General features: G+C 56.1%; 2 protein-coding genes across 11 annotated transcripts in view; both read left to right on the forward strand.

The window, feature by feature from the left end:
* The window catches only part of ARCN1 (archain 1), a 27,197-nt gene extending 24,429 nt beyond the window's left edge, over positions 1-2,768 (forward strand). The window contains exon 10 of the mRNA XM_047877883.1: positions 991-2,768. Within this exon, the coding sequence (XP_047733839.1) occupies positions 991-1,080 (90 nt within the window). The 3' untranslated portion in view covers positions 1,081-2,768. The remainder of the gene's footprint in view (positions 1-990) is intronic.
* A 4,531-nt stretch (positions 2,769-7,299) lies between these two features.
* The window catches only part of PHLDB1 (pleckstrin homology like domain family B member 1), a 44,280-nt gene continuing 28,330 nt past the window's right edge, over positions 7,300-23,249 (forward strand). For 2 of the 10 annotated variants that reach the window (XM_047877874.1, XM_047877875.1), the window contains exons 1-5: positions 9,546-9,703; positions 12,859-12,939; positions 13,593-13,716; positions 14,672-14,842; positions 22,128-22,253. In XM_047877874.1, coding sequence (XP_047733830.1) covers positions 9,659-9,703; positions 12,859-12,939; positions 13,593-13,716; positions 14,672-14,842; positions 22,128-22,253 — 547 coding nt within the window. In that variant the 5' untranslated portion in view covers positions 9,546-9,658. Of the gene's footprint in view, positions 7,418-7,805; positions 7,931-9,515; positions 9,704-12,858; positions 12,940-13,592; positions 13,717-14,671; positions 14,843-18,908; positions 19,431-21,222; positions 21,545-22,127; positions 22,254-23,249 lie in introns of those variants that run through there. The other 8 variants (XM_047877876.1, XM_047877877.1, XM_047877878.1 and 5 more) reach the window with 7 other exon arrangements.

Raw genomic sequence — 23,249 nt, forward strand, 5'->3', positions numbered from 1 at the left:
ATTTTCAGGCCTCCTGACTGGCTCAGTCAGAGGAGGAGCATGCGACTCTTGATTTTGGGGTCGTGAGTTTGAGCTCCACGCTGGGTATAGAGATTATACTTAAATTAAAACAAAAAAACAACAACAAAACAACTTAAAAAAAAAAAGATACATTTTCCTGTTTGGGAACTTTTGAAAAACTTCATTAGAAAATATGAATCAGGGGGCGCCTGGGTGGCGCAGTCGGTTAAGCGTCCGACTTCAGCCAGGTCACGACCTCGCGGTCCGTGAGTTCAAGCCCCGCGTCGGGCTCTGGGCTGATGGCTCAGAGCCTGGAGCCTGGAGCCTGTTTCTGATTCTGTGTCTCCCTCTCTCTCTGCCCCTCGCCCGTTCATGCTCTGTCTCTCTCTGTCCCAAAAATAAATAAACGTTGAAAAAAAAATTAAAAAAAAAAGAAAATATGAATCAGTGGTTCAGGCATCATGTTGATGCCATTACAGGCACTATTGTTACAGGTAATTCATTAAACTAGACATTTATAATTAAAAGGAAAAGACGAGATGTCACAGAAGGACACAGCCATGTCTAGAAAATACGTGTGATAGAGCCACTTACACTTTGACAGCAAGTCAAGCAAATAAAGTTGAAGAGTTAGAATTTTGCATTTGGGGTCAAAATATTAATTGATCAACCTGATAAAATGTCTGTGAACTTCATAGGTTTTATGGGGCAGGACCTGGGTAATGGCCACTCATTCTAGATCTTTTACTTGATGACCACTCACTCTAATCTCATCCCATCAGTTGTCTTTTCTGTGTGGGAAGCCGGTTAATCATGTCAGCGGGGAAGGGTGCCGCTGTGAGATCCAATTGTGAATTGAACTTTGTTAGTATTTTTGAGTTACTTTTAATGCTGCTTTAAGGGAATTTGATCCATTCTGTCCTGAGAATTTAGTCGGCACCTTGGAGACTTGCCCTCCTGCTTTACCTTATTCTTTGTTTGTTTCCCTAGGTTACCAAAGTGACCCAGGTAGATGGAAACAGCCCTGTAAGGTTTTCCACAGAGACCACTTTCCTAGTGGATAAGTATGAAATTCTGTAATACCAAGGAGAGGGAACCAGAAAGGAAAAATTTCAAATTAATAAAGAAGAAGCCAACAGTGGCTGAAGAGTTTTTTCCAAATCTACAAGCCATTGGAGACCCTTTTTTTCTGGTACAATGCACGATTCTCTGCGCGCAAGGACCCTCAACTCACCCTCAGTGTTTAAGTGTCACAGAGACGTTCTTTGGCAAAGAAAGACACAAACATAAAGGGAAAGGCTGCTGATTTCTTTGGCAGATTTCACTGGCCAGCAGGAAAGCACGCTCTCCAGAGAATACCCCCAGTTAAACAGCTTCTCTGCCTTCACCTCAGTCGTTGCTCCTTTGTTTTAATCCCTGAATATAGTTACATTTCGTACTTTGTTTAAAAAGTTTTCTTTCACATTTTATTTTTATTTTTTTCCCTCTTTTTCTCTTCACATTTTGATCTTTCAGACTCTTTAACCCTCATTTTTTTTCTTTCTGTACATTCAATCAAGTGCTGGGATCATCTGTATATAGGCATTATATTCGGCACTCTTGGAAACAGTTGATCTAACCAATTCTCGATCTTCAGGCTATTCAGGCGAACTGCTTAAGGGGTATGAGGTCTAGAAGTTAAAAGATAAGGACGTCCTTTGTCATTTTCCTATATCCCCTCATCCCTCCGTTCCTCTGCCAAGTTGTTTTCCTTCCAGTCCTGTCCCTCCAGTTTAGAACAGTACTGTGAAGCCTACCTGTGTCACTATTACAGATAGCTGAGAAGCACCTTTCAAATGGCATAGCCCCGCTTCAAGATGCCTGAGAGGAGAATGGTTATATCCGGTTAGGGATTTCACATCCACAGGTAATCATGTCTGCTGCTGGTGCTACCCAAGCTTCTAGTTCTTTACATTTTGAGTACTTCAGCTAAAACGTGAGAGCTCATGGTCTTTGTGATCTACTCACATTGCCTCGATTTCACCACCTCCTTCCTCTTGGCTGTTCTGTGCGTTACCCGGTCCTTTCCAACTCTCCCTGTCTGTGAAATCCTTCCTTCTCCTCCCTTGAGCCTTTTCTCTTGCGTGTCCTCGTGCCCATCTCACCCATTACTCTTGCAGTGAAGAAGACTCCATCAGCCAGCCCCACTTGGGCTTTTTAACCCAGTATTGCACTTCGTATGCTGGCTGAGCTGCTGGGCTGTAGCCCCAGGAAGGGGGCGAGGTGGGTGACTAGGTGACCTGCTGCGCTTCCAGCTGGCTGGAGAGTACCACTCCCACGGGGGACAACATCTGGCCTCCCCTACAAAGAGTGTGCTGTCCTCGAAGCAGAGCAGCCACACACAGATGGCCATGGATGGAATTGATTGCCAAAGAAATTTCTGGCCTTTCCCTTTCCCTTAACTGCATCAGGGAAGAATCCTTATCTCTGGCTTGGTTTCCACACAAGGCTTTTCTGAGGAAGGGGACTGGGACAAGAAATCTGTCATGTAGTTAAATAGGCAAGAAATCTTATTAATCCAGTTTTGTTTGAAAAAGTTGCTTGTCCATACGATTTTTTTAAAGCTGTTTAGTTTCACAACTTTTTTTTTTTTTTCTGAAATTACTTTTGGGGTAATATTTAAAATGAAAGACGTTTTGTAACCCTGTAAAATACATAGGGAATATAACATTCCAGTGTACACAAAGAAGGAAGATTCTTGAATCAAATAAAGAGTATTATAAAATGAATGTTTATTAGACTCTTGACTCTCTCATACTTCGGTGTCTGCTTGCTGATTTGAGATGATGTAACAGGATCTAAGTTTAAAAATTAATGATATGTTTTTTTTAAGAGAAAATAATCTCTCTCTGAGGGTATTCATTGCCTTCCCGCATATTAACAGGTATTGTGCCACCTCGTGTATTTTTCTACATTTGAGCGCACACACATACACGTGCACTCCTGATGGTGGAGCTTTTGAATTTGATGTTACTTACGGACTTTTGGTCTTAATTTTGTCAGGGGCAGTTGTAGAGTCAGAGACAGGAGGCTCCATCTTTAAGGAAGAACAATGGTCGGGGGCACCTGCGTGGCTCAGTCAGTTGAGCGTCAGACTTTGGCTCAGGTCATGATCTCATGGTTCGTGGGTTCACGTCCGGCCTTGTGCTGACAGCGTGGAGCCTGCTTTAGATTCTCTGTCTCCGTCTCTCTTTGCCCCTCCCCCGCTCATGTGCTGTGTCTCTCAAAAGTAAATTGACATTTTAAAAAATTGAAATATTAAACATTCCTAATTAAAACAAAAAAGGAACAATCATTGGTGAGTATTCTCTTCCCCATCAGAAAAACAGTGGTAAGACGTAAGTGATCCAGGGGTGAGTGATGAATGCTTTGGGAGTTTTGATAATTCCTTCAGAAAAGTCTTCATCCTTTCTTTTTATTTAACTTAGAAAACTATTGAATGTCAGCGGATTCTTTGGAAGACAAATTATTCTCTAATGAGTAATTAGTGTCTGGGAATGATAGAGTTTTTATCTTCACGGTGAAAGGCAAGATTCTGGATTTTTTTTCCCCTTAAGAGAAATCCCAAGTATCTGGTCTGTGTTGCTGAAGTGTGGCTTGGCTCTCAGCCTGTAACCTTAATCGGGTGAAGCACACCAAACCCCTGTCACACCCCCTGACTGGCAGCTAATCCCTCCACGGCATCAAGTGGACTCTTTTGTTGGCCTCTTGTGAAGGAGACTAACAAACTAATTAGACCTGACTGAGCGTTCTGTTTAATGTAGGAGGTTTGTGGTTCCTGCTTTGAATTAATTAATTCCACATAGAGGAGGTAGGGAACACACCTCTGTGGTCAGGAATTCCTTTTAAGAAAGATCTGTAATTCATCTACTCAGTAGTTTCAAACCTCCAAGTCTACCAACCCATGCATCTCAGACACAGGAAGTTTTACCCTCCAATTAATGTGAAGTTGTTCGCACTGTGTAGGATCTGAGAGATTTCCAGGGTTGGTACAGAATAGGCTTTTTAAAAAAGTTCATGTCTGGTCTGGCTCGTCGTCGGAGGAAAATAGAAGAACAGAAAAAGGTCCCCCCATCCTCAAGGTTAAAGTCTAACCAGAAGCAACGGCTGTACCTACTTACAAAGCCTTTTTGTCCTAAGGTGGACAAGTGTTAACTACAGCTAGTGATACTCAGCATGGGTCTCAGTGAGGGTTGGGAACAGGGTTCTGGAGTAGGCTTCAGAACAATCTCTCAAAGCAAAAACTCAGAATTAACTCTCCTTTACCATGCACATCTCACTGCAACCCCTCTCCCTCCGTTTCCTCTTCTTGCCCCTTTGGTAAATATTGCACCTATCGAGCTTTGAAACTCCAAGAAGATCCACCAGTAATCGGTCGCTGTACATCGCTCTTACGTAAACTTTGACAGCATTTCTACAAGTGTCAGTCTCCCACCTTAACCCCTGGGAGTTGAGTGGTTTACACGGAGGCAAACCTTTAGGAAGATTATATTACCTTTCCAAACCGAGCTCTTGCCTACTCTCCCACACAAAAGGTCAAGCAACCAGGCAATTGTTAGAAGTTTGGGTCATTTCCCACTCCTGGCCCTCCCCCCACCCCAACAGGTTTTTTGTTTTTTGTTTTTTGTTTTTTGTTTTTTTTTGCCTTGCTGTTCATAGGGCAGGGGCTAAGTGGTTATTTAGGGCTTAGTCCAATTCTAGAAAGCTCCCACAAGCGTCTGTACGCTGTGATGGGGTTGATAGCCAAACAGGCTAGTTGAAAAAGGCATTCCAATTTCAAGGCCATGAGGGAAATGGAAACAGGTTTTGTTTCTTCTTCTTCTGCCCAAATGAATGCTTGTTCTTTTCAGTTCAGGGGAAGGTCCTGAGCTGTGGATGTGGACAAGACCAGTACCCCACCCCCACCCCGCCCCATTGCCCACTCTGCTTTGATGCATCTTAGCTTGAGGTATCCCTGCTGCCACACCTACACTAATGATGCCTGAGTTCGGGATCCACAGCAACCAGAAAGGATGGCTTGAGCAAGTGTGAATCTACAGGGTTTGCCTGCCGTAATGAGCAAAAATCCCCTCCTTCTGGAGCTGGAGGGAGCACATTTGAAGTGACAGAGGTGGGAAATGCGTCTAGGCAAAGGCGGGAGGGGTGTGGAAATCCACCCCTGACGCTCCAAGCCAAGTGCAGAGGGCCTTCACAAATCCGCTCTTCCTTCCACACCCAGCCTTTGCCCTCTCCCCCTGCTTCCACTTCGGAAAGTCTGAAGCAAGCTTGGAAAGCTGTTTTCTGCTTTCTTCTCCTCTCTTCCTCCCCCTTTCCTGAGCTCCCAGCTGCTCGACCTCTTGCGTAATTGTGAGCGAGCACGGAGTTTTTTGATGGGCTCCAGATGTGCAGCGGGTGGGGGTGGAGGGTGGGGGCGGTAGGTCTGTAGTCCCCTGAGTGCTCTAACTGTGGGAACACAGGGCCTCAACACAGCAGGACTGAGGACACACTGCACTGAGCCTTCGTCCTGGGGTCAGCTGGTCCTCGGGCTGGGAGGGCAGAGCGGAGTGGGGTGCTGTGTTAACCCCCTGCCTCAGCATCAGCTGCCTCGTGGCAGGCTCAGTCATCCCCTGAAATTCCTCCTGACCAAGGCGGTGAAGATGATCTAGGACCTGTGGAGCTATGTGAAAAGACCCCGAGGTACCCCAGTCAGAACCCCTTCCCTCTAATGCTGGGATTTGGCACATAGGATGCAATAGTTTCAGTTTGTTTCTTTTTCTTTTACCAGGATAGTCGGAAAATTACTGTTGTGATCTGCTTCCTGAAAGGTGGCCAGAGTCAAAATACTTTCCTGGGCCTCAAACAGTATGAAGAGAGGGGGAAAAAAAAGGAGCAACCCTCTACCCTCCAAATCCTGAGGCTTCCTGGTACCATGATGCATGCTGGAGCCTTGCTTGCTTGACCTCTGTTAGCCACAGCTGGTAACAGCAAAGTGTCTTTCCCCTCCCCCCTCTCATCCATTGCCTGGCTCCAGTCAGCCCCAGCCTCCAGCTGTGGGGGGGGGGGGGGGGGGGGGAGCTGCTAACGCTGGTCCTGTCAATGAGTGACCAAAGATTCCTGCACTTCAGCCTCCTGCTGCTCCCCGGTTAGCGAAAAAGGGCACCAACTAAAGCCACTGAATCAGAACAAGGTATGTTCATCCCAAAGAGGGTGAATTATTTTCTGCTATCTGCCCCCGCTGGAAGACTTGGGGGCTTTTTACTCCCATGTTCAGAGAGGAAGAGTCTCAGGGATCCCTCTAGGGCAAGGTAAAAGACGCTCAGTCTAGCCGAGTTCAGCTCCCTAGGGCCTCCCAAGTCAGTCCCCCGGGGCAAGAGCTGGCTTTGCAAGGTAAGGATCCACTGTCAGCGTTGAATTTCGGGGCGGGGGTTGAGATGACGAATGACTTCAACCAGGCTCAGTTTCTAGACTCAGGTTTTTAGTGCCTCCTTTTCCTCCTTCTTAAGCCCCTACTCCTAGAGAGACTCAAACTGCTATAGGATGGTGGGCTCAATTGTCTGCCTGTAGCTTGCCTCGCCATGGCAAAGCAGTAGGTTGTGGTAGGGTGGAGCTACCTGGATGGGGGCAGGATGATAATTCAGTTCAGGTTTGTACTTTATGGTTTGCATGGCACTTTAACATGTCTTATACCTATCTTTAGAAAAATCTGTGAAGCCGGATGTGCAGGGTTATCAACCCCATTTACAACTCTTCATGGTAGGGCCGGGGATAGGGTGAAGAGGAGGGGTGACCGGAGGTAAACCTGGGTCCCCTCAGCAGACGTTTTCTGGAGATATTGACTAGGCTGGGGGACTGCGACCAGGAGGTTCACGGGAGCCATGGAGGACTCAGGCATCTAAGGTTAAAAAAATAAATAAAAGCGGGCGGGGGCAGAGAGTGAGAGATTGTTAAAAACACCCTTTCAGAAGAGCCTTAAGGCCCACGGGTGGAGGGTCTGGGGGAGTCCGGAGGGGAGGGGAGGAAGGCGGAGGTGTGTGTGTGTGTGTGTGTGTGTGTGTGTGTGTGTGTGTGTGTGTGTGTTGATGGTAGTGGAGAGCCCAGCTGCAGAGAGGAACAAAGCGGGTGCTGTGCAGGCGGGGTGGGGAGTAGGGGGGGGAGGTGCTGCTATGGGAAAGGGTGGGTGGGGGGACCTTGGGCTCCAGCTCCACAAGGGCGTCTTCTCTGGCTGGCCAGGCGGACGGGACGGGGGACGGGGGCGGGGACTGGGGGGGGGGGGCGGGACCCGCTCGCTCTCCTCCCACTCAGCGGGCTCCCAAGGAAAAGCAACAGTGTCCTCCAGAGCCTGAGGCCGCGGCGGGCTTAGCCAGGCGAAGGAACCGGTGTCCCACTCTCCCCCCGCGAGGTAAGGACTCGCTCTCCCACTAGGCCCGTGGGTCTCGCCGGCTGCGCGGCTGGGACTGGATAAGGGGAAGTCCCAGGGCCTGGCGGGAGCCCCCAGATCAGCTCTGGGCCGGGAAGTTCAGAAGAAACCGTGGGGGAGGTGGGGGCGCCCCAGGTGAGTGCGGGAGGCCTAAAGGGGCTTTGTGGGGAGCCGGCTCCGCTGTTTTTCTGCGAGCTGCTTGCTTTTGCCCTCGCCAGCCGCCGTCCGCACAGCCGCCAGAGGGGGCTCTCGCTCCCTTCCCCGGTAGGGACGCTGGTCGTTGCCCCCTCCGAACTCTCTCGTGGGCACGCAGACGGCCGGGCGGACACTCGCGGGGTCTCGTCCGCCCGCGCCGCACACGTCCCACTCTCCGGCCGACGGCAGGACTGAGAGCACCGCACCGGGGAGCGGGCTCCCCTGGGCCACCTCCGCTCCTGTCCCGGGCCGGCCGGCCCTGATGGATGAGGAGTGTGTGCGGGGTCCGACCCGGAGGCGGTGGGTATCGCGGAGGGACTCTTGGATGTGTTCAGCAGACGGGAGGCACGTCCGGGGCCTCCCCAGCTCTCCTCCGAGGCCCCGCATCTTTAGGAGTCCAAGAGGCCAGATGGGGCTCCCTAGGGCAGTGAGTTCCAGGTTCTTGCCACGCCCGCGCGGTCCGGATTCGAATCCCTAACGGAGTTCCCCGAGGCGGGGGGCTGAGCCAGTCATCCGGGTTCCTCCGGGATGGGGAAGTGCGGGCGGGCGGGGGCGGCGGGGCCTGGGAGGGGCCGCCCGGCGCGGGGTTGCCGAGGCGCCCGCAGACGCTTCCGCCCGGGCTGGCGCGAGTGGGGGCTCGGCCGGGGGACCACGCGGCCCGGCGGGGGACCCAGGGCGCCGGGGCGGGGCTGCATTCTGGGCCCGTTAGCTCAGCGGTCCCGGAGGCTCCCGGGCTGACTCATCGGACCGCTCACACACAAACACGCGCTGCCCACCACGTCAGGCGTCCCACGCGGCAGACCCGCACTGCGCCCCGCACCGCGCCCCACCCCGCGTCACCCACGCGCCCAGCCGCCGCGCGCGCAGCCCGGGTCTCGGCCACCGTTGTGCGTGTGGCAGCCCGGCGCACGCCTGGCCGTCAGCCCGCAGTCCACACGCACTGCACTCCTGAGCCCGCCGTTCACTCCGGCAACCCGTCGCTCTCACGCAGTTCCCGCCTGCACAAGTACCTCCTCGCGCACGCACATCCCGCCGCTCACACTCGCAGTCCCGCGCTCACACTCTCTCCTCCCGTGCACACGCAGCACCGCCGCCCCCCCCCCCACTTCCCGCAGCTGCCCCGCGGGGAGCGGGCGGTGTCGGAGGGGCCGCCCCTTTCCCCGGCCGCGCAAACAAGCGGCTCCTTCTCCCTGCCCGGCCAAAGAAAGGCCGCTTGTCCGGCGTTCGCGGCGGGCGGGGCGGCCCAACACTGTGGCCTTGTCCCACCTGGCGGCCCCGGGCAGGGCAGGCCGAGGGCCAGCGAGGAGCCGCGCCCTGGCGGCCGTCCCACCCGCCCGCAACCTCGCAGAGCGGCGCTTTCCAGCACCCCCATACCCCCCACCCTCCATGAGAACCAGAGCCCCACTCCACACTCCCGCCTCTCGTCTGTGACCGCCTGCAATCCCGCCCCAACTTTTGGGCCCCGGCCTGCCCTTAGTCGCCCCTTTACCTTCCCCTCCCCCGTCTCCCCGCCCCCTCGGTTTCCCCCTCCACTGCCCTCTGTACCTTCTAGGGCTGTCCCTGGCCGTCGTTCCCTTTACTCGACGACCTCCCTGTCCTCAGTCTCATCTCCTTCTTTGTCCCCCAGTCCCTCCACCTCGCTGTCCTTCCGTCTCCCTCCAGCTCTGCGTCCCCCGGGCTGTTCCCCCAACTTCTTGCCTTCCTGTCCATCTCCCCAGCTCTCATTTTTCTTCATCGCTCAGTCTCCGTCTTTCATCCCCTCCCCCGCCCCCACCCTTGCGTCTCCCCTTCCCCACCCAGTCCCGCCACAGACTCCTCATTTCCCCCTCCTCAAGTTCTCTCCGCCCCGGCCTTTTCACACTCCACCCCTGCCCCCACCCACCAGGCTCCCAGCCTCAGTTTCCTTCCCGTCCCGACTCCTTCCCCTGCCGGCGGCCCTTCCTCGAAGGCGGATGTGCGTCGGGAAAGCGAAGGCGGCGGCGGGCGGAGAGGGTCCCAGCTCGGCCCCGAAGGCCTCGGGACGCGGCCATGCGACGCCCGGGGCGAGGCCTCGGCTGGCCCCCCGGGCCACAGGTGAGGGCTGGAGCGGCCCCCCGGGACCCCGGGGAGCTCCCGAGCAGGGGCGCCGCGGAGGGCCGGCTAGCGCTCAGGGAGTAGCCCGGGACCTTTTGCCCGCGGGCCTGGTTTGGAGCTTGGACTTCCTCTAGTGCCTGTTGGTTGCAGATCTTTTCGGCCCTTCCTCGGACTTCCTTTCGCTCTAGTTCGGGTGCCGAGACCCCCGAGCCGTGACTCTGGACACCCACTCGGAGGAGAGGGCTGGGGACTGGCTGATCCCTCAGGGTCCGTGCGCCCGCGCGTCCGCGCTGGGCAAGGAGGCCGGAGGGGCCGGGCCTGAGCAGGGTCACCTGCGGGAGCCCGGGCCTCGCCCGCCACGGGGTCCTCCTTGTTGCACGGCAGCTTCCGGCTCCCAGGCCTCTGCCCCCCCCTGCGTCCCGGGAGGTGCGGGAGAGCTGTAGAGAGCCCGGGCTGACCGCGGCGCCTTCTTCGAGTCCCTCCTTCCCAGAAGCCGGCCTCGAGCCGCAGGGGCCTTTTTTTGGCAGTGGGACCGGGCGGGGCGCTCCGAGTGGGTAATTACTGCCCGGGGTAGTGGGCAGCTCTGTCCACGGAAGCGGGTTGAGCGGTGGGGGCGCCCCGGGCGCAGCACCGCTTCGCCTTCCCGGTCCGGGGTGGGGTCCGAGGAGAGGGCGCCCCCAGGTGGCGGCTCCCTGCGCCGCGGCGCAGCCCAGCCTCTTTGTCAAAGCGCCGCCTGGGTGCCGCTGGGACGCGTTGGTCTGGTGTCTTTCCACTTCACCTGGATTAGGTTTCCGAGCTGGGGCCACAGCCTCGAACCTGCTGATCTCTACATCTTTTCTTATCTTCTCGGTCCCTCCCTACACTTCTCCCCTTATCTCTCCCTCTCCTTTCGCTTTATTATTCCACTCTCTCCTCTAATCACTCTTGTTCGCCATCAACCTTATTCCTTTACAGTCTTTATCTCTACTTGAAATTCTTTGGTGTAAATAAATGAACACATCCCCAGCCGCCTAACTGGGTGATAGTGGCGAATTTGAAAGATGAAAAAACGGAGGCAGTTTTATTGAGGTGTAATGTATATTTCATAACATCCCTTAATGCAAGTGTACCTTTCAATGACTTTTAGAGTATATTTACAGAGCTGGGCAGCCATCATCACAATTTAGTTTAAGAACAGTTCCATCACCCCAAAAAGCAATCTCGTGCCCATTTATAGTCACTCCCCATTCTACCCTTAGCCACAGGCAAGCACTAATCCAGGCAATCTTTTTTTTTTAAATCAGTATTCTACTTTTTATAGAGAATGACTTGACACTTGGAGAATTTAAGTAACTTGTCCAAGATCTCACAGCTAATAACTAATAAAGTCAGGGTTAGAATTTAAGGCTCTTGCATCCCAGTCTGAACCTCTTTTCACTAAAGGATGATGCCTTTCCTTCACCATTATTTATTTTTTATTTCTTACATCCCTCCCTGCCCCCCGCTTTTATGTAAACTCTCCATTCCCAACCCACTCTCACCTCTCTTCCGCAGAGAACACGGAGGGATTTCCCTAAGTGGAAGGAAATCCACTGACCCTGACCCTGGAAATTCTTCCCCATGGCCAGATCTCCTGAGGAGATGTCAGGCCAGCTTGGTGCCTGGTGTAGGTTAATGGCCTTTGCCTTCTCTCTTCCCAGGCAGAGTTGGGGTGGGCCCCAGGCACTATTCCGGTCTCTCTTCCGCCAGCTTGGGTGGAAATGGTGACGGACATGATGCCGTCCAGGTCCGGAAGGGTGGAAGCTGGGAGGGTAAAATTAGTAACCCTATGGCTGAGGCCCTTGGTTCCCACTGCCAGGGCAGGGTTGGACACTCCTTGGAATGCTGGGCTTCTGCCCCCACTTCCTCTCCAAGTCACCTGGTCCTGGTCAAGGGCCGGAAGAGAAAGTGGAGGGAAACCCTGCCTTCCTGGGTCTCCCTCCTACCTTCAGCCACAGTCTCAGTTTTCCCCAGTAACATTTCAGCAGCAAATGGGACCTTTTTCGCACCTTAGCCAGATGATCAGGGGATGGGAATGGGGCACACATTAGAAACCAAAGGTCCCACACATTTCTCCGGCACCAAAATTGTGAGCCAGGGAGAAAGGGGTGGGTGGGTGGGAAGAGTTCTCATTCTGGCCCTGGAATCTACTTTACCCTTGGTTCTAAGGATCTAAGCCTCCTACAACACCAGATCAAGTTAAGAACCTTAGAAAACTGTGTTCTGGGCATTGGTCACCACTGAGGGTTTTTGTTTGTTTGTTTTTTCTGAATGTCTGGGGGTGAGATTGCTTTCTGGGGAAGAGGAGTTGAAATATATAGGTGACAGGAAGTGTTGAGTTTTTCCTGTTGTGTCTCCTTTAAGAAAACACCCTGCTGAGGGGTGCCTGGATGACTCAGTTGGTGAAGCTTTGGACTCTTGGTTCTGGCTCAGGTCATGATCTCATGGTTGGCGAGTTCAAGCCTCGCATCTGGCTCTCTGCTCTCAGCACTGTGGAGCATGCTTTGGATCCTCTGTCTCTGCCTGTCCCCTCCCCCTCAGAAACAAATAAACATTGAAGAAAGGAAGGAAGGAAGGAAGAAAGAGAGAAAGAAAGAAAGAAAGAAAGAAAGAAAGAAAGAAAGAAAGAAAATACTCTGCGGGGACTCCTGGTGGGGGAAGGAGACAAAGGGAGAGGAGGAGAGGGGAAGGTGGGGTGGGGGATGGTGCTCCTACTCAGCCCTGCTGGGGGTCCTCTGGCTACCAGTGTCCCTGGGAGAGTGAGTTCCTTGGGCCTGGCTTCCCTCATTGAGGTAGATTCTCCCCACTCTGGCTCCAGACATCTAAGGGTCCTCTACTGCCAAGGCCTGGCTTCTGGGTATCAGAGGCTAGAAAGCATAGAAATACAGGCTGGGCCCTCTTAGAGTTCTTTGTGCTCATGGTCAAGGGTCAGGACTGGCGTGGTGAGGTTGAAGATGTGTCACTGTCTTTCCCCCAGGAAGCTCCTGAGCTGCCTCCACTTTTTCTTCGGCACTAACTTGCAATGAACGATGGTAGCAGGTGCTGCCCCGCCCTAAGAACCTGATCAACAGAACCTGCTCCTTTCCCTCTCTTCCCCTGGCCTCCCCACCTACACCTGTTCTCCACTGTGTCCCCAGGAGCTCTGGAGCCCCAGGACCATGGACGCTCTTAATAGGAACCAGGTGGGCCCTGGGTGCAAGACCCAAGCAATGGTCAAGGTGAGTGGGGTCGGGGCCAAGGGGCAAGAGGGCTGTTGGAGGGAATGGGTTCCGCTGCTCTACCCCCCCGTGGCCCCAGCCCAGGGATGAGGACAGCAGCTCCTCTCTGCCCTTCCCCAGGTGCCAAGCCTATTAACAGCTAAGTCTTTATCTGAATCAGGTTAATTGGTTCACCCAGAAAATACCCTTTGGAAGTCAGGAAGCATTTTACAGATTGACCCCGGGCTGTGTCCCTCCTGGATCCATGGCCCTGCCCTCTATTGTGATTTAGTTTCAAGAGGCAAGCGTTAGCCAAGTAGATCACCACGGACAAGCAAGCGTATAGGGACAAGCCTTCACCGGCCCTCCTCTGCAGCACCCCCTTCTCCTACCCTGCTCTCCTTACTTTCTCCTTGTTTCTGTCTTAATAGACAAAGGGGACAGTTAAGCCAAGACTTGAGATAAATCCAGTGGGACGAGTGAGTGGCCTAGATTCAGATCTAATTGCAATTTAGTGTAATAATGCTCCGTGCGAGATCTTGTGCTAAGCCTTTCGACACCCTCAGAGCCCTTTGGAGAGGGCCAGTCCTGGAGAGAGTGTCAGTGTGATTGGGACCAGGGTCTGAGGCCTGAAGTCTCTAATGATGCTCATCCCCCACCCCTACTACCTGCAGAAAGGGCCCTTGGACCTGATTGAGACAGGCAAAGGGCTGAAGGTGCAAACGGACAAACCCCATCTGGTGAGCCTGGGCAGTGGGCGGCTCAGCACAGCTATCACCCTTCTGCCGCTGGAGGAAGGTGAGTCTGGAGGGGCGGTCCGCCTGCCGCCCCCCACATCCTTACAGACATTCCACCAGGTGTCCTCAGTGTTTGCCTCTCCCAAATGTGAGGCCATGCTACCGAACCCCCCACCAGCGTGTGTCCCTTGTCTTGGCCTTCTCGGACTGCCTGCCTTCTTTGGTGGATAATCTGGCTCCATGATTGGGATTAAAGATCAGTTTAGAAACAAGGAGGAGAGCACTGAAACAGGAGAGAACGTTGCTCTTAGCAACCAGCGTGGCCAGGAAGAGAGCCCCCCACCCCGCCCCCCGCCCTCCCTGTTCCAGGGCAGTGCCTGGCATGGGAGAAGCTACCTGTGGAGAATGGAGGGATGGGAGTGGGGGCAGACCTCCCAAGATAAGGCCCTGGCACAGCCCCCTTCACCGACTCGCTGCAGCTTCTGCCGGTCCTCTCTGCACTTGTTGCCTGGGTGATACTACATTCCCCACATTCTCCAAATACCGGTCCCAGGGGCTCTGCCAGGGGGAGCTGTTCAGGCTGCAGCAGGGAGGGGAGAGGGGAGTGTAGGGGGTGGGGGCAAGGGTTGCAGGTGCAGAAAGGAGGGAGAGAAGACGGAGAGATGGCACATTTGGAGGAAAAGAAGGGGAGGCTCGGTGAAGGAGGAAAAGGACTTGGGGAGAAGGATTTGGAGGGACTAAAGGAGCGTCTGCAGAAAAGAAGTTCCCCTTCTCTGTGGAGCCTGGATCCTCTGTGCCCTCCCATCTCTGAGCCAGAGTTTCCTCTGCCTGACCCAGAGCTCCTACCACTGGCTGTGTCCACCGGGCTCAGGGGCCCAAAAGGGGTGGCCAGCGGTAGGCGGCGATCCTTTGTGAAGTAGGAGGTCCAACTGTATTTCCTTTGTCACCCTCCTTGCCCCATCCCTGCCTCCTCGACCTGGACAAGCCCTCTGACTCAGTTTGCCTTCTGTCTTCAGGGAAGACCGTGATTGGCTCTGCGGCCAGGGACATCTCCCTGCAGGGTCCAGGCTTGGCTCCAGAGCACTGCTACATTGAGAACCTGCGGGGCACCCTCACCCTCTACCCGTGTGGCAATGCCTGCAGTATCGACGGGCTCCCTGTCCGGCAGCCCACCCGGCTCACTCAGGGTAAGCTTTGACGCCCCCCACCAGAGGTGGTCTCTGTTTAAGAGCCGGGGTGCAGGAGAGGTGCCGGTGCCCCGGGGAAGCCTGCTGTGGTGGTTGCCATGGTAACTGCCTGAGTGGCCACACACAGGGTGGGGTGCTTAGGTGCCTCTGGATGTGCCTAAACAACATCCCAAACCCGTCTAGCATCCAGATCCGTCTTCAACCTGCTTTTCTTCTCTGGTCGTCCCCAGCTTGCCTCTCCACACCTGGTCGGGGGAGGGGAGCAGAGGTTCTGATCACTGCCTCCAAAGGGCAGGGGGACTCCCCGATACAGAGGTCAGTAGGGATTGTTAGAGGACTGCGGCGGGTGCAGCAGTGGGCGGAACAATGGCATTGTTTCCTGATGCCGAGAGGGAGATGTTCTGAGAAGATGGGAGAGGGGGGCAGAGGAGGACAGTCCCCCCTGATGGGGATGGAGCAAAGGTAGAACGTGAAGGCAAAAATCGGAGGACGTGCTCACTCCTGTCCAAATGCTGTTGACGGTAGCTTTTGGGTCATGAATATGGTTACCACCCTGCTTCCCAAAGCAGCAGGCCATTCTGTTGTGTTAGGTAGCTCTGAAAACCGGGCCCCCAGTTACCATGGTGACCGGGCAGTTGAGGGGTTGGCCCAGGTGGCACTTTGACAGACCAGGTGTGTTTGCCCTGGGCATCAATTTATACAATGAGTCATCACCTTAGGGGAATGAGGAAAGCAGATTTGGGGTAGGGGGTAGAGGCCGTGAGGATGGGAGCTTTGGGCCCAGCCTCGCTCCGAGCAGCACTTAGGTCCCGGCATTGTTTTCTGGGGACTCTCGCCTCTTACCGGCCGGCCGGCAGCTCCCTCGAAGTGGGAATCCCACTCATTCCTTTGTTTCCCTCTCTCCTTGTGTTCACATCCCTTAGGGTCTCTTTAGATGCTCTTCCCGTCACAGCTGACCCAGGAGACCAGACCTTGCCCGACTCCTTCCTTCCTGCCCTTGCGAGTGTGAGGGGCACACCCGACTTCAGGGAAGCAGGTCCCCCAGTAGCAGGCCCTTGCCTCCTCCGAGGCCTTCAAGTCGTCTCACTCCAGATGAGAGGAGGAGCCCCCATAAATTGGGACTTTGGCTATGATGCCGTCTGGCTCCCGACAGTCCCGTTCAATCTCAAAGAGGACAGCTTCCCCCAGATTCGGGTGTGTGGAAGTGAGACAGTAGAGCAGGAAGGAGAGGGAGGGGCAGGGTTCAAAGAAAGCTAGAGAGAGAGCCCAGCCCTGACTCCCTCAGCCCCAGAGCCCCCGTATCCATGGGCAAGAAAAGCCTTCCCCGCGTGTTGTGAGCAGGGTCGAGGAACGGGTGCCCTGTAGGCCCCTCTTGCTCTGTCTTCCCAGAGCATCACTTAGCTCCCTGAGAAGAGGGAGGGCCTGGGTCAAGATGGAATTCTTAGGCATTTCCTGTGGCCCCGGTGACCCCTAAGTCTTCCCCAGCCCAAAGCCCACTCTGCCAAGTATGCACCCTCCCACACGCTTCTGACCCTAAACCCCTTCCCTCTCGCTCCCTCCCACACCCATAGCCTTCTTGTCTGGGCTCGCCTGTCTCAGGAGCTTGGCAGCCTGGGGAGGGGTAGGCAGAGGCACAAAGGAACGGGTGTTCTTCTCCCTAGCACTCCCCCTCCCCTGGGCTCCGGGAGCTGAGGGTTTCCTTGTCTCATCTCTGGAGCAAGGCACCAAGCCCAGCCCTGCCTGGCCCCACTCCGGACATTCTTGGGAGTGCGTTTCCCTGGAAACTGGGTGGCTCGGGGGGTGCATGTGCTATCTCTGTGTGTCTGTGTGACTGGAGTGTGTTTATATATCTCCGGATGTGTTTGTGACTCTGGGCTTGTGTATCTCTGTTTGTGTCTTTCCTTGTGTTTATGGATCAGAGTGTTCAAGTGGGGGACAGGGGTGAACTCAGGACTGATGGTCCCGAAGTGTCCGTGTGTGCACTCCTCGGTATATTTGAGAACTCGTTGGCCCCGTGCCTGTCTGTGGGCATATGTGCAAGAGGATCATTTTCCCTGTCTTGTTCCCCTGATAGAGCCTTGTAGAGGGGACCCTCCTCTTGGAAAAACAGAGGGCTACCCTACAAGTAACAAACAAGGAGCCCGTTCTGGCTGGGCCAGGCTTTACTTAGATGCATCATTCTGGGCACTGTGCCCAGCCATAGGCAACTTGGAGAGGCACACGTCATGATGAGTAGAGATGGCAGTGACAGGCTCTTCCAGCAGGACGATGCCTGGGCCAGGGGAGGACGGGGCGGGGTGGGGGGTGGGGGCCCACAGAGAGCACATGCTGGCCTTTTGCTAAAGCTGTGGACACGGGAGCTTGAAGTGAGGGAGCCGAGCAAGAGCCTGATTCCACCTCCCTATCCGGGTGTTCTGGCCCATCTCACGTTGCCCTCTTCTCTACAGAGCAAGAGGCAGGGCTGGGAATGCGACCAAGGAAATAAGGAGGAATCTCAATCTGGGCCTAGGCTGCCCCACCCTGGGACCACAGTGCCAGACCACATGAAAGATCCGGGAGGGGACTAACTAGGGGAGGACCCAGAAAACCACACAGCTCAGGGCCCAGGCTGTCTAGACAGTAGGTCCCCATCCGCTCCCAGCCTCCGCTGCCAGCCCTGTCTCCACGTCCCTTTCCCTCATTGATGAGTAGAGGCTTGCATGATGGCCAGCAGGGGGCGCTCCCTGCCACGTGACTGGGGTCTGGGATTCCTGGGCTATCCAGCTATCTCCCTCTGGGATCCCGGACACAGAGCCTCTTCCTCTCCCATCCAGTTATCAGTTATTCCTTCTGTAAAATGGGAGTGAAGCTTCCAACTGTCCTCTGTTGTAAGATAAAGGTCTTGACTAATAAAGCTCAAAGGAGGGAGAGAAAAAGCAAAGGCTCCTAGCTCCTCACTTCTTTGTGCCTGCCTCCTGCCCTATTTCTCACTGGCGGGCATCCTCCATGTCTGTCTGGGTCTGTCCAGCTGGCCGTCACAGTTTCCAGACCGATGAATCATTCTTCCTGAGATTTTTTTTTTTTTAAAGCCTCCCCCTATTTTGCATTTGACCCTATACGGTTCTTCCATTTTCCTTCAGAAGGGGAGTAAGATACACACGGGTGCGTGTGTGAGCGTGTGTGTAGTATGGCCGTGTGGGTAGGTGGTTAGCGAGGGAGGAAAAAATCATTCAATTATTTCTCTATGGAGGCCGACTTTGATTTCAGAGTCTCTCCAGGGACTGAGTGGAAGGATATCTGTGCCTGAATGAGTGTGTAACTAAAGATGGGTGTTGTGTGGGTGAGAATAAGCGCGTGTGAGAGACGGGGTGTGTTTACCTGGGGATTTTGTGCGACTCGGTGTGCACAGCCAAGGTGGGGTCTGTGAGACTGAGCAAGTGTCCTGGGAATGTGTGTGAGGCCGTGTGAGCTCTGAGCACATAGCGCGTGGCTGAGAGACACAGTGTGTCCCTTAGGGTTCTGGTGTCCAGAGGGCAGGTCCCTGGAACAGGAGGAATTCGCCGGGGCCCAGGCTGGGTGGTGGGTACTTGCCTGGCGCAGAAGCTCAGCCTGCCCTTGGGGACTCCAGAGGCAGGTGGCACTGTGTTTTCCAGACGGGAAGGTACCTCACTGGGGTGGAAGAGCTCTTTGCTGAGACTAGCACAACTGGTGGTGGTGGTGGGGAGGAGGTGGGGTTGGCTTCTGGAGCCCCAGGGGAGCGGGCTGGCTTGGAAGGGGCAGTGCCTTGGTCCAACCTGGGTCTCTGGGTGAGCTGGGCTGGGCTGGACTGGGCTGGGCTAGGAGTGTGGGGAGCAGGGGCAGAAGAGCAGGTGTTTCGGCTACAGACCGGAGCCGGGCTCAGTGCTGCTCACACTGCACAGAGGGTTGCCTTGGCCTGAACTCCCAGCCCAAGAGTGACCTTGTCACCGTGGCAGATGGAGGGGCAGAGCTGGACCTCCTGACCTAGCTGGATCTCTGGGAGCCATGGAATGTCAGAGCTTAACCTTTGCTGTCGTTGAGGACAACCTCATTCTGTAGATAAGGGATCTGAGGCCAGAGGGTGTGACCTGCCAGCCGGGTCCAGGGCTGGCCCCTTCCCGGGCCTCTCGGGAGGCCGACCACAGGGGCTTTCAGGGAGACCCTGCTTCGCCTCACTCCTGCCTCGGGACTCTTCACCCTCTGACCTCTACTTACCTCTTACCTTTCCTCCCCGTCCCCACTTCTGCTCCTGCCTCCCCACCCCCCTCCCCGCGGAGCTCCCACCGCGCCGGTCGCCGGCATCCTCCCGCCCCGCCCTCTCCATCCAGCTCCCCTCTCCTCTCCTCCATCACTTCCTCTTCCCCTCCTCCTCTCCTTTGTCCCTCCCTCCCTGGCTCCCTTCCCCCGCCGGTGGCCGGCCCGCCCCTCCCCGGGCCCTGGCGGCGGCTGGCTGCCTGGCGGCTAGCTGCTCCGAGCCCCGAGCCCCGCGGCGCGGGAGGTCGGCCCGCCCCCTCGCAGGCCCGGGGCGGGCCGGGAGCCCCGAGGGCCCGAGCTAGCGGGGGGCCAGCGCTCCTGAGGTCCGGGTTCGGCGGTGAGTGCTCCGCCCGGCCGGCCGCGGGCAGCGGGCGCCCGGGGGCTCGGGCTGGGAGGGGCGTCTGGGGGATGGGGGGCTCGACTAGGGGAGCGGGGCCCTCGGCTCCCCTTTACGAGCTCGGGGGTGTGAGACGATTGTGTGTGTGCCCTGCACGTTTCCGAGTGGGAGGTCTGGGCTCGGGGCCACTCCTCCGCCGGCCAGACTTCATCTTCCTCGGCGCTCGCTCGGAAGCCCCCTCCGCGGACCCGCCTCCGGAAGGGGCTGAGGGGTCCCGAGGAGGATGGGGGAAGCCTGTGCTGGGGGCCGAGAGGAAGGGCGGGGGGCGGGGGCCCTTCCTCCCGTCTTCCCCTCACCCCAGCCTCCCTTTGGCGGGTCCGTTCTATTGGTGTGGCCAGCTGAGCAGTGACTGTGGCCCTGGGAGTGTGTGAGCACGTATGCCTGTGTGTGTGTTTCTGGGAGTGTGTCTGTGTGGGAGCTTGTAGGAGAGAGTGTGTGTGGTGCATCCCCTCGGTGTCTCTCAGAGGTAGGATCCGCCCTCTTCTTTGCCTTGTTTTCCCTCCAGATGTGCAGCTTCCCCACCCACCTGCACACACACAGCTGGGCCTGGGCCCCACTGGGTCCTGGCCGGACCACAACTTTGCCTGGATGAGAAGAGGTTCTAGGGTTTCCTGAGTGGGCTGACCTTTGGAGGTGCGGGGCAGGAGCGGACAGAGAGGAGGCTTCTTCCCAGAAATAGGCTCTCCAGGCTCCTGGGGGCAGTAGGGACCCCAGTTGGGGCAACGCCTGGGGCCCCTGAGTGCAAATAGAAAGTTAATTTGGGCAGGAGCTGGGCTGCTCTCAGTCCTTGTTGCCCTCCTGCCTGCTCTATTAATACAGATCCAGCTCTCCTGCCTGGCATCACCTATTTATAGCCCAGAGGCAGCAAGGCCACACCCCCTGCGCGGAGGAGGCTGAGGGGCAGAGGAGGGGGCAGGGAACTCAGCCACAGGAGCCAGGGCTGAGGGTCCCTGGGTGCCCACAGCCTTCTTGGGTGGGCCTGGCTCTGATGGGCCGGAATCCACTCAGACTCCCCACCTCCGTCCCAGACTGGGCTGTGCAATCGGCCTCCAGGTCCTCCCCCACCCCACCCCACCCCCATCAATCTAGGATTGAGTGGGTCTGTCTAGACCCTGCGAACTCATCATTAATTAGCTTGTTAAAGGGCTGAGAGGAGCGGGAGGGGCCAGCAGGGCTCTTTCTGAAACAGCTGTGGTTGTAATTAGGTGGAAGTGTGGTTGGCTATTATTTATTCCGGTTATGATTACTCCGGGATCAGCATCCCTGATTGGCGGCTTGTCTGGGAAGGCTCCCCTCTCTCCTAACCACCCGTCAGTCTTTGGAATCATTGGTGCCTGCCTGTTTGGGAGGGCCTCTGGGTGTGCCAGAGAAGTGGGTGGCTTTGTCCACTATGGTTACCTGTGGTGGGCTTCTCAGCAGCCTACTGGCCCCTTCGCCGCCTGCCTCGGCAATGCCTAGGGTCCCAGCAACAGGCTCCCGAGCTGCTCAGTGGGAGGTCTGCCATGGTATCCACGTGGCCTGGATGCCCCTTGCCCTTGTGGCTTGCCTGAACTGAACTGTCTCAGCGTCCAGGAATGTAGACTTCCCTGCCAGTCTCAGCGCAGACTGGCATGAAGCTTGGGGTGCCAAGTGGCACCAGATTGGGTAGATAGGCTGGGCGCAGCGGTGTGGACAGATCGGGAGGGTGATTGGAGAGAGCACCAGGGCTCTCCCAACGTAGCATCTTTTGCAGGAGTCCTGCAGTGTGGCCAGGAGGAGGAGGAGTCCTGTTAGCCAGGCTCAGGAACCTCTGCACACACCTGCCGCCGTGCACACTCTTGGTGCCCCTGGCTACATTTCTGGCTTCCACATACCCTCCCCTCTCCGTGTAGTCACCCTTACTGGGCAGGACTGGGCTTGTGTCTCCTGCCTGGGAATGTGCTTGGCTGAGGCAGGGCCCACTGGCCCTAGGCTTGGCTAGATTCCACGGAAGACCAAGGAGCAGGAAGATATCAGGCCAGAGGGTGCTTTGTCGGAGAGAAGGAAGGTGGTGGCTCTCCCCCGGCCACGTCATGGTAAGGATTTGGAGCCAGGAAGCAAATTCTGGTTCCTGCGGAGGGGCATCTGACTGACGCATGGTTTTTCCCTGTCCCCTGTCTCAGAGCTTTTTTTATTTGATCCTGGAAATTGATGCCTCTCACACTGACTTTTGCACCCAAGGGGCAGATAGATGGATCATTGGTACAGTTTGGGGAAGGGGGACATGAGCGTCCATGTTCTCTGAAGAACCTTCTCCCTTCACAGAACACTTTCACAGACATTGTCCCGTTAACCCTGCAAGGTCAGTGGTATTGTCCTCACTTTTCTAATGAGAGAACGGGACTCAGCGGTGAAGGATCTTCACCTGAAGGTCTCACAACCAGTAACGAGAGTTAGGACCAGGATATTCAGAGCTTGGGACTCACAAACCAGAGCTCTTTCCACTCTGCCCTGTGCTGTGGAGCCCTGCTGGTGCTTGTCGGGTCAGGCGTGGTCCGTGTAGACACTGTGAGTGCAGGTGGGGATGGCTGTCTGGAGCCCGGGGTGAGTCTGCTCGTGCTGCGGGGTGAGGCGTACCCCAGCCCCTTCTGCCCTCCTCAGCGTTTGTTTTCTCTGCAGGCTGTATGTTGTGCCTGGGTCAGTCGACCTTCCTGCGCTTTAACCACCCGGCTGAAGCCAAGTGGATGAAGAGTATGATTCCGGCAGGGGGCCGGGCCCCCGGGCCCCCCTACGGTCCTGGCTCAGGTAGATGCCCACTTGGGGTGGGGGGTCGGGTTGGTGGCTCTCCTGGACAGTCCTCCTCCTTGCCCATCCCAGCCATGCTCGTAGTGTCAGGGCAGGACAATGGCCATGATCTGGGCTTGCTGCCACCTGCCATGGGCCATTGGTGGAGAATGCCAGGCGGTCTGGCTACTGGGAGGGATCCAAGAAGTGCCGCTTGGCTGGAACTGGGGAATCATGTGCCCAAGGGACGGAGGGCTCTGCCAGCCCCACTGCCCTGGAAGGTGCCGCTTCGGTGTCTGGGACCCTAAACCTCATGTGCCAACCGCTGGGGAACCTCACCCTTGAGAGGGGCCCGAGGGGGCAGAAGGAAGCATTAGGTCGAGCCCCTGCTGGCGGGTCCCACCTGCCGGTGCTTAGGTCCTTGGGCCCTGCCCCTCCCCCCAGGCCATGCCAGCTGATTACTCAGCGGAACAGCTGCAGTTTGTGTGTGAATTATTGATCCCCAGAGGAGAGTCGGTGATTGTTCCAGGGAACCAGCACAGCACCCCCCTCAACCCAGCTGCCTAGGGGGTGGGGTGGGGTGTAGACCAGGAGGCTGCCAGTGAGCCTCCCGTCCGAGGCTTTGCAACGAGGGTTCAGATGGCCGTGGGATGACAGGTGTCGGTGTGGTACTGGGACAGGTGGACATGGGTGTCTGGTGAGCCCCTCAGAAGCCTGGGTTCCCAGCCCACTCCCTGGCTAGCTTTACCCGCTCTCCCTTAGCCTTGTCATGCCGCTCCTTCCCTCAGCTGTTCCGGGCACTGGTTCCCGGGACTCCTGGTTGGTCGATGAGGCCTGGGGCAGGGCCAAGGCAGGCTCTTGCCGGCGTGGCTTGATGGGCTCATGATCGGAGGCGCCGAGCTGCCCCTAGTGGCTGGCCAGCCTGGCTTCCAGAAGCCACCCAGCAGTGCCAGGCCCCTCCCTGCCTCTGATTGGGCAGAGTAGTACAGCACACACCTCTTGCCCGGCGCTGGAGGT

The sequence above is a fragment of the Prionailurus viverrinus genome, chromosome D1 (genome assembly GCF_022837055.1).
Source record: "Prionailurus viverrinus isolate Anna chromosome D1, UM_Priviv_1.0, whole genome shotgun sequence".
Classification (NCBI taxonomy): domain Eukaryota; kingdom Metazoa; phylum Chordata; class Mammalia; order Carnivora; family Felidae; genus Prionailurus; species Prionailurus viverrinus.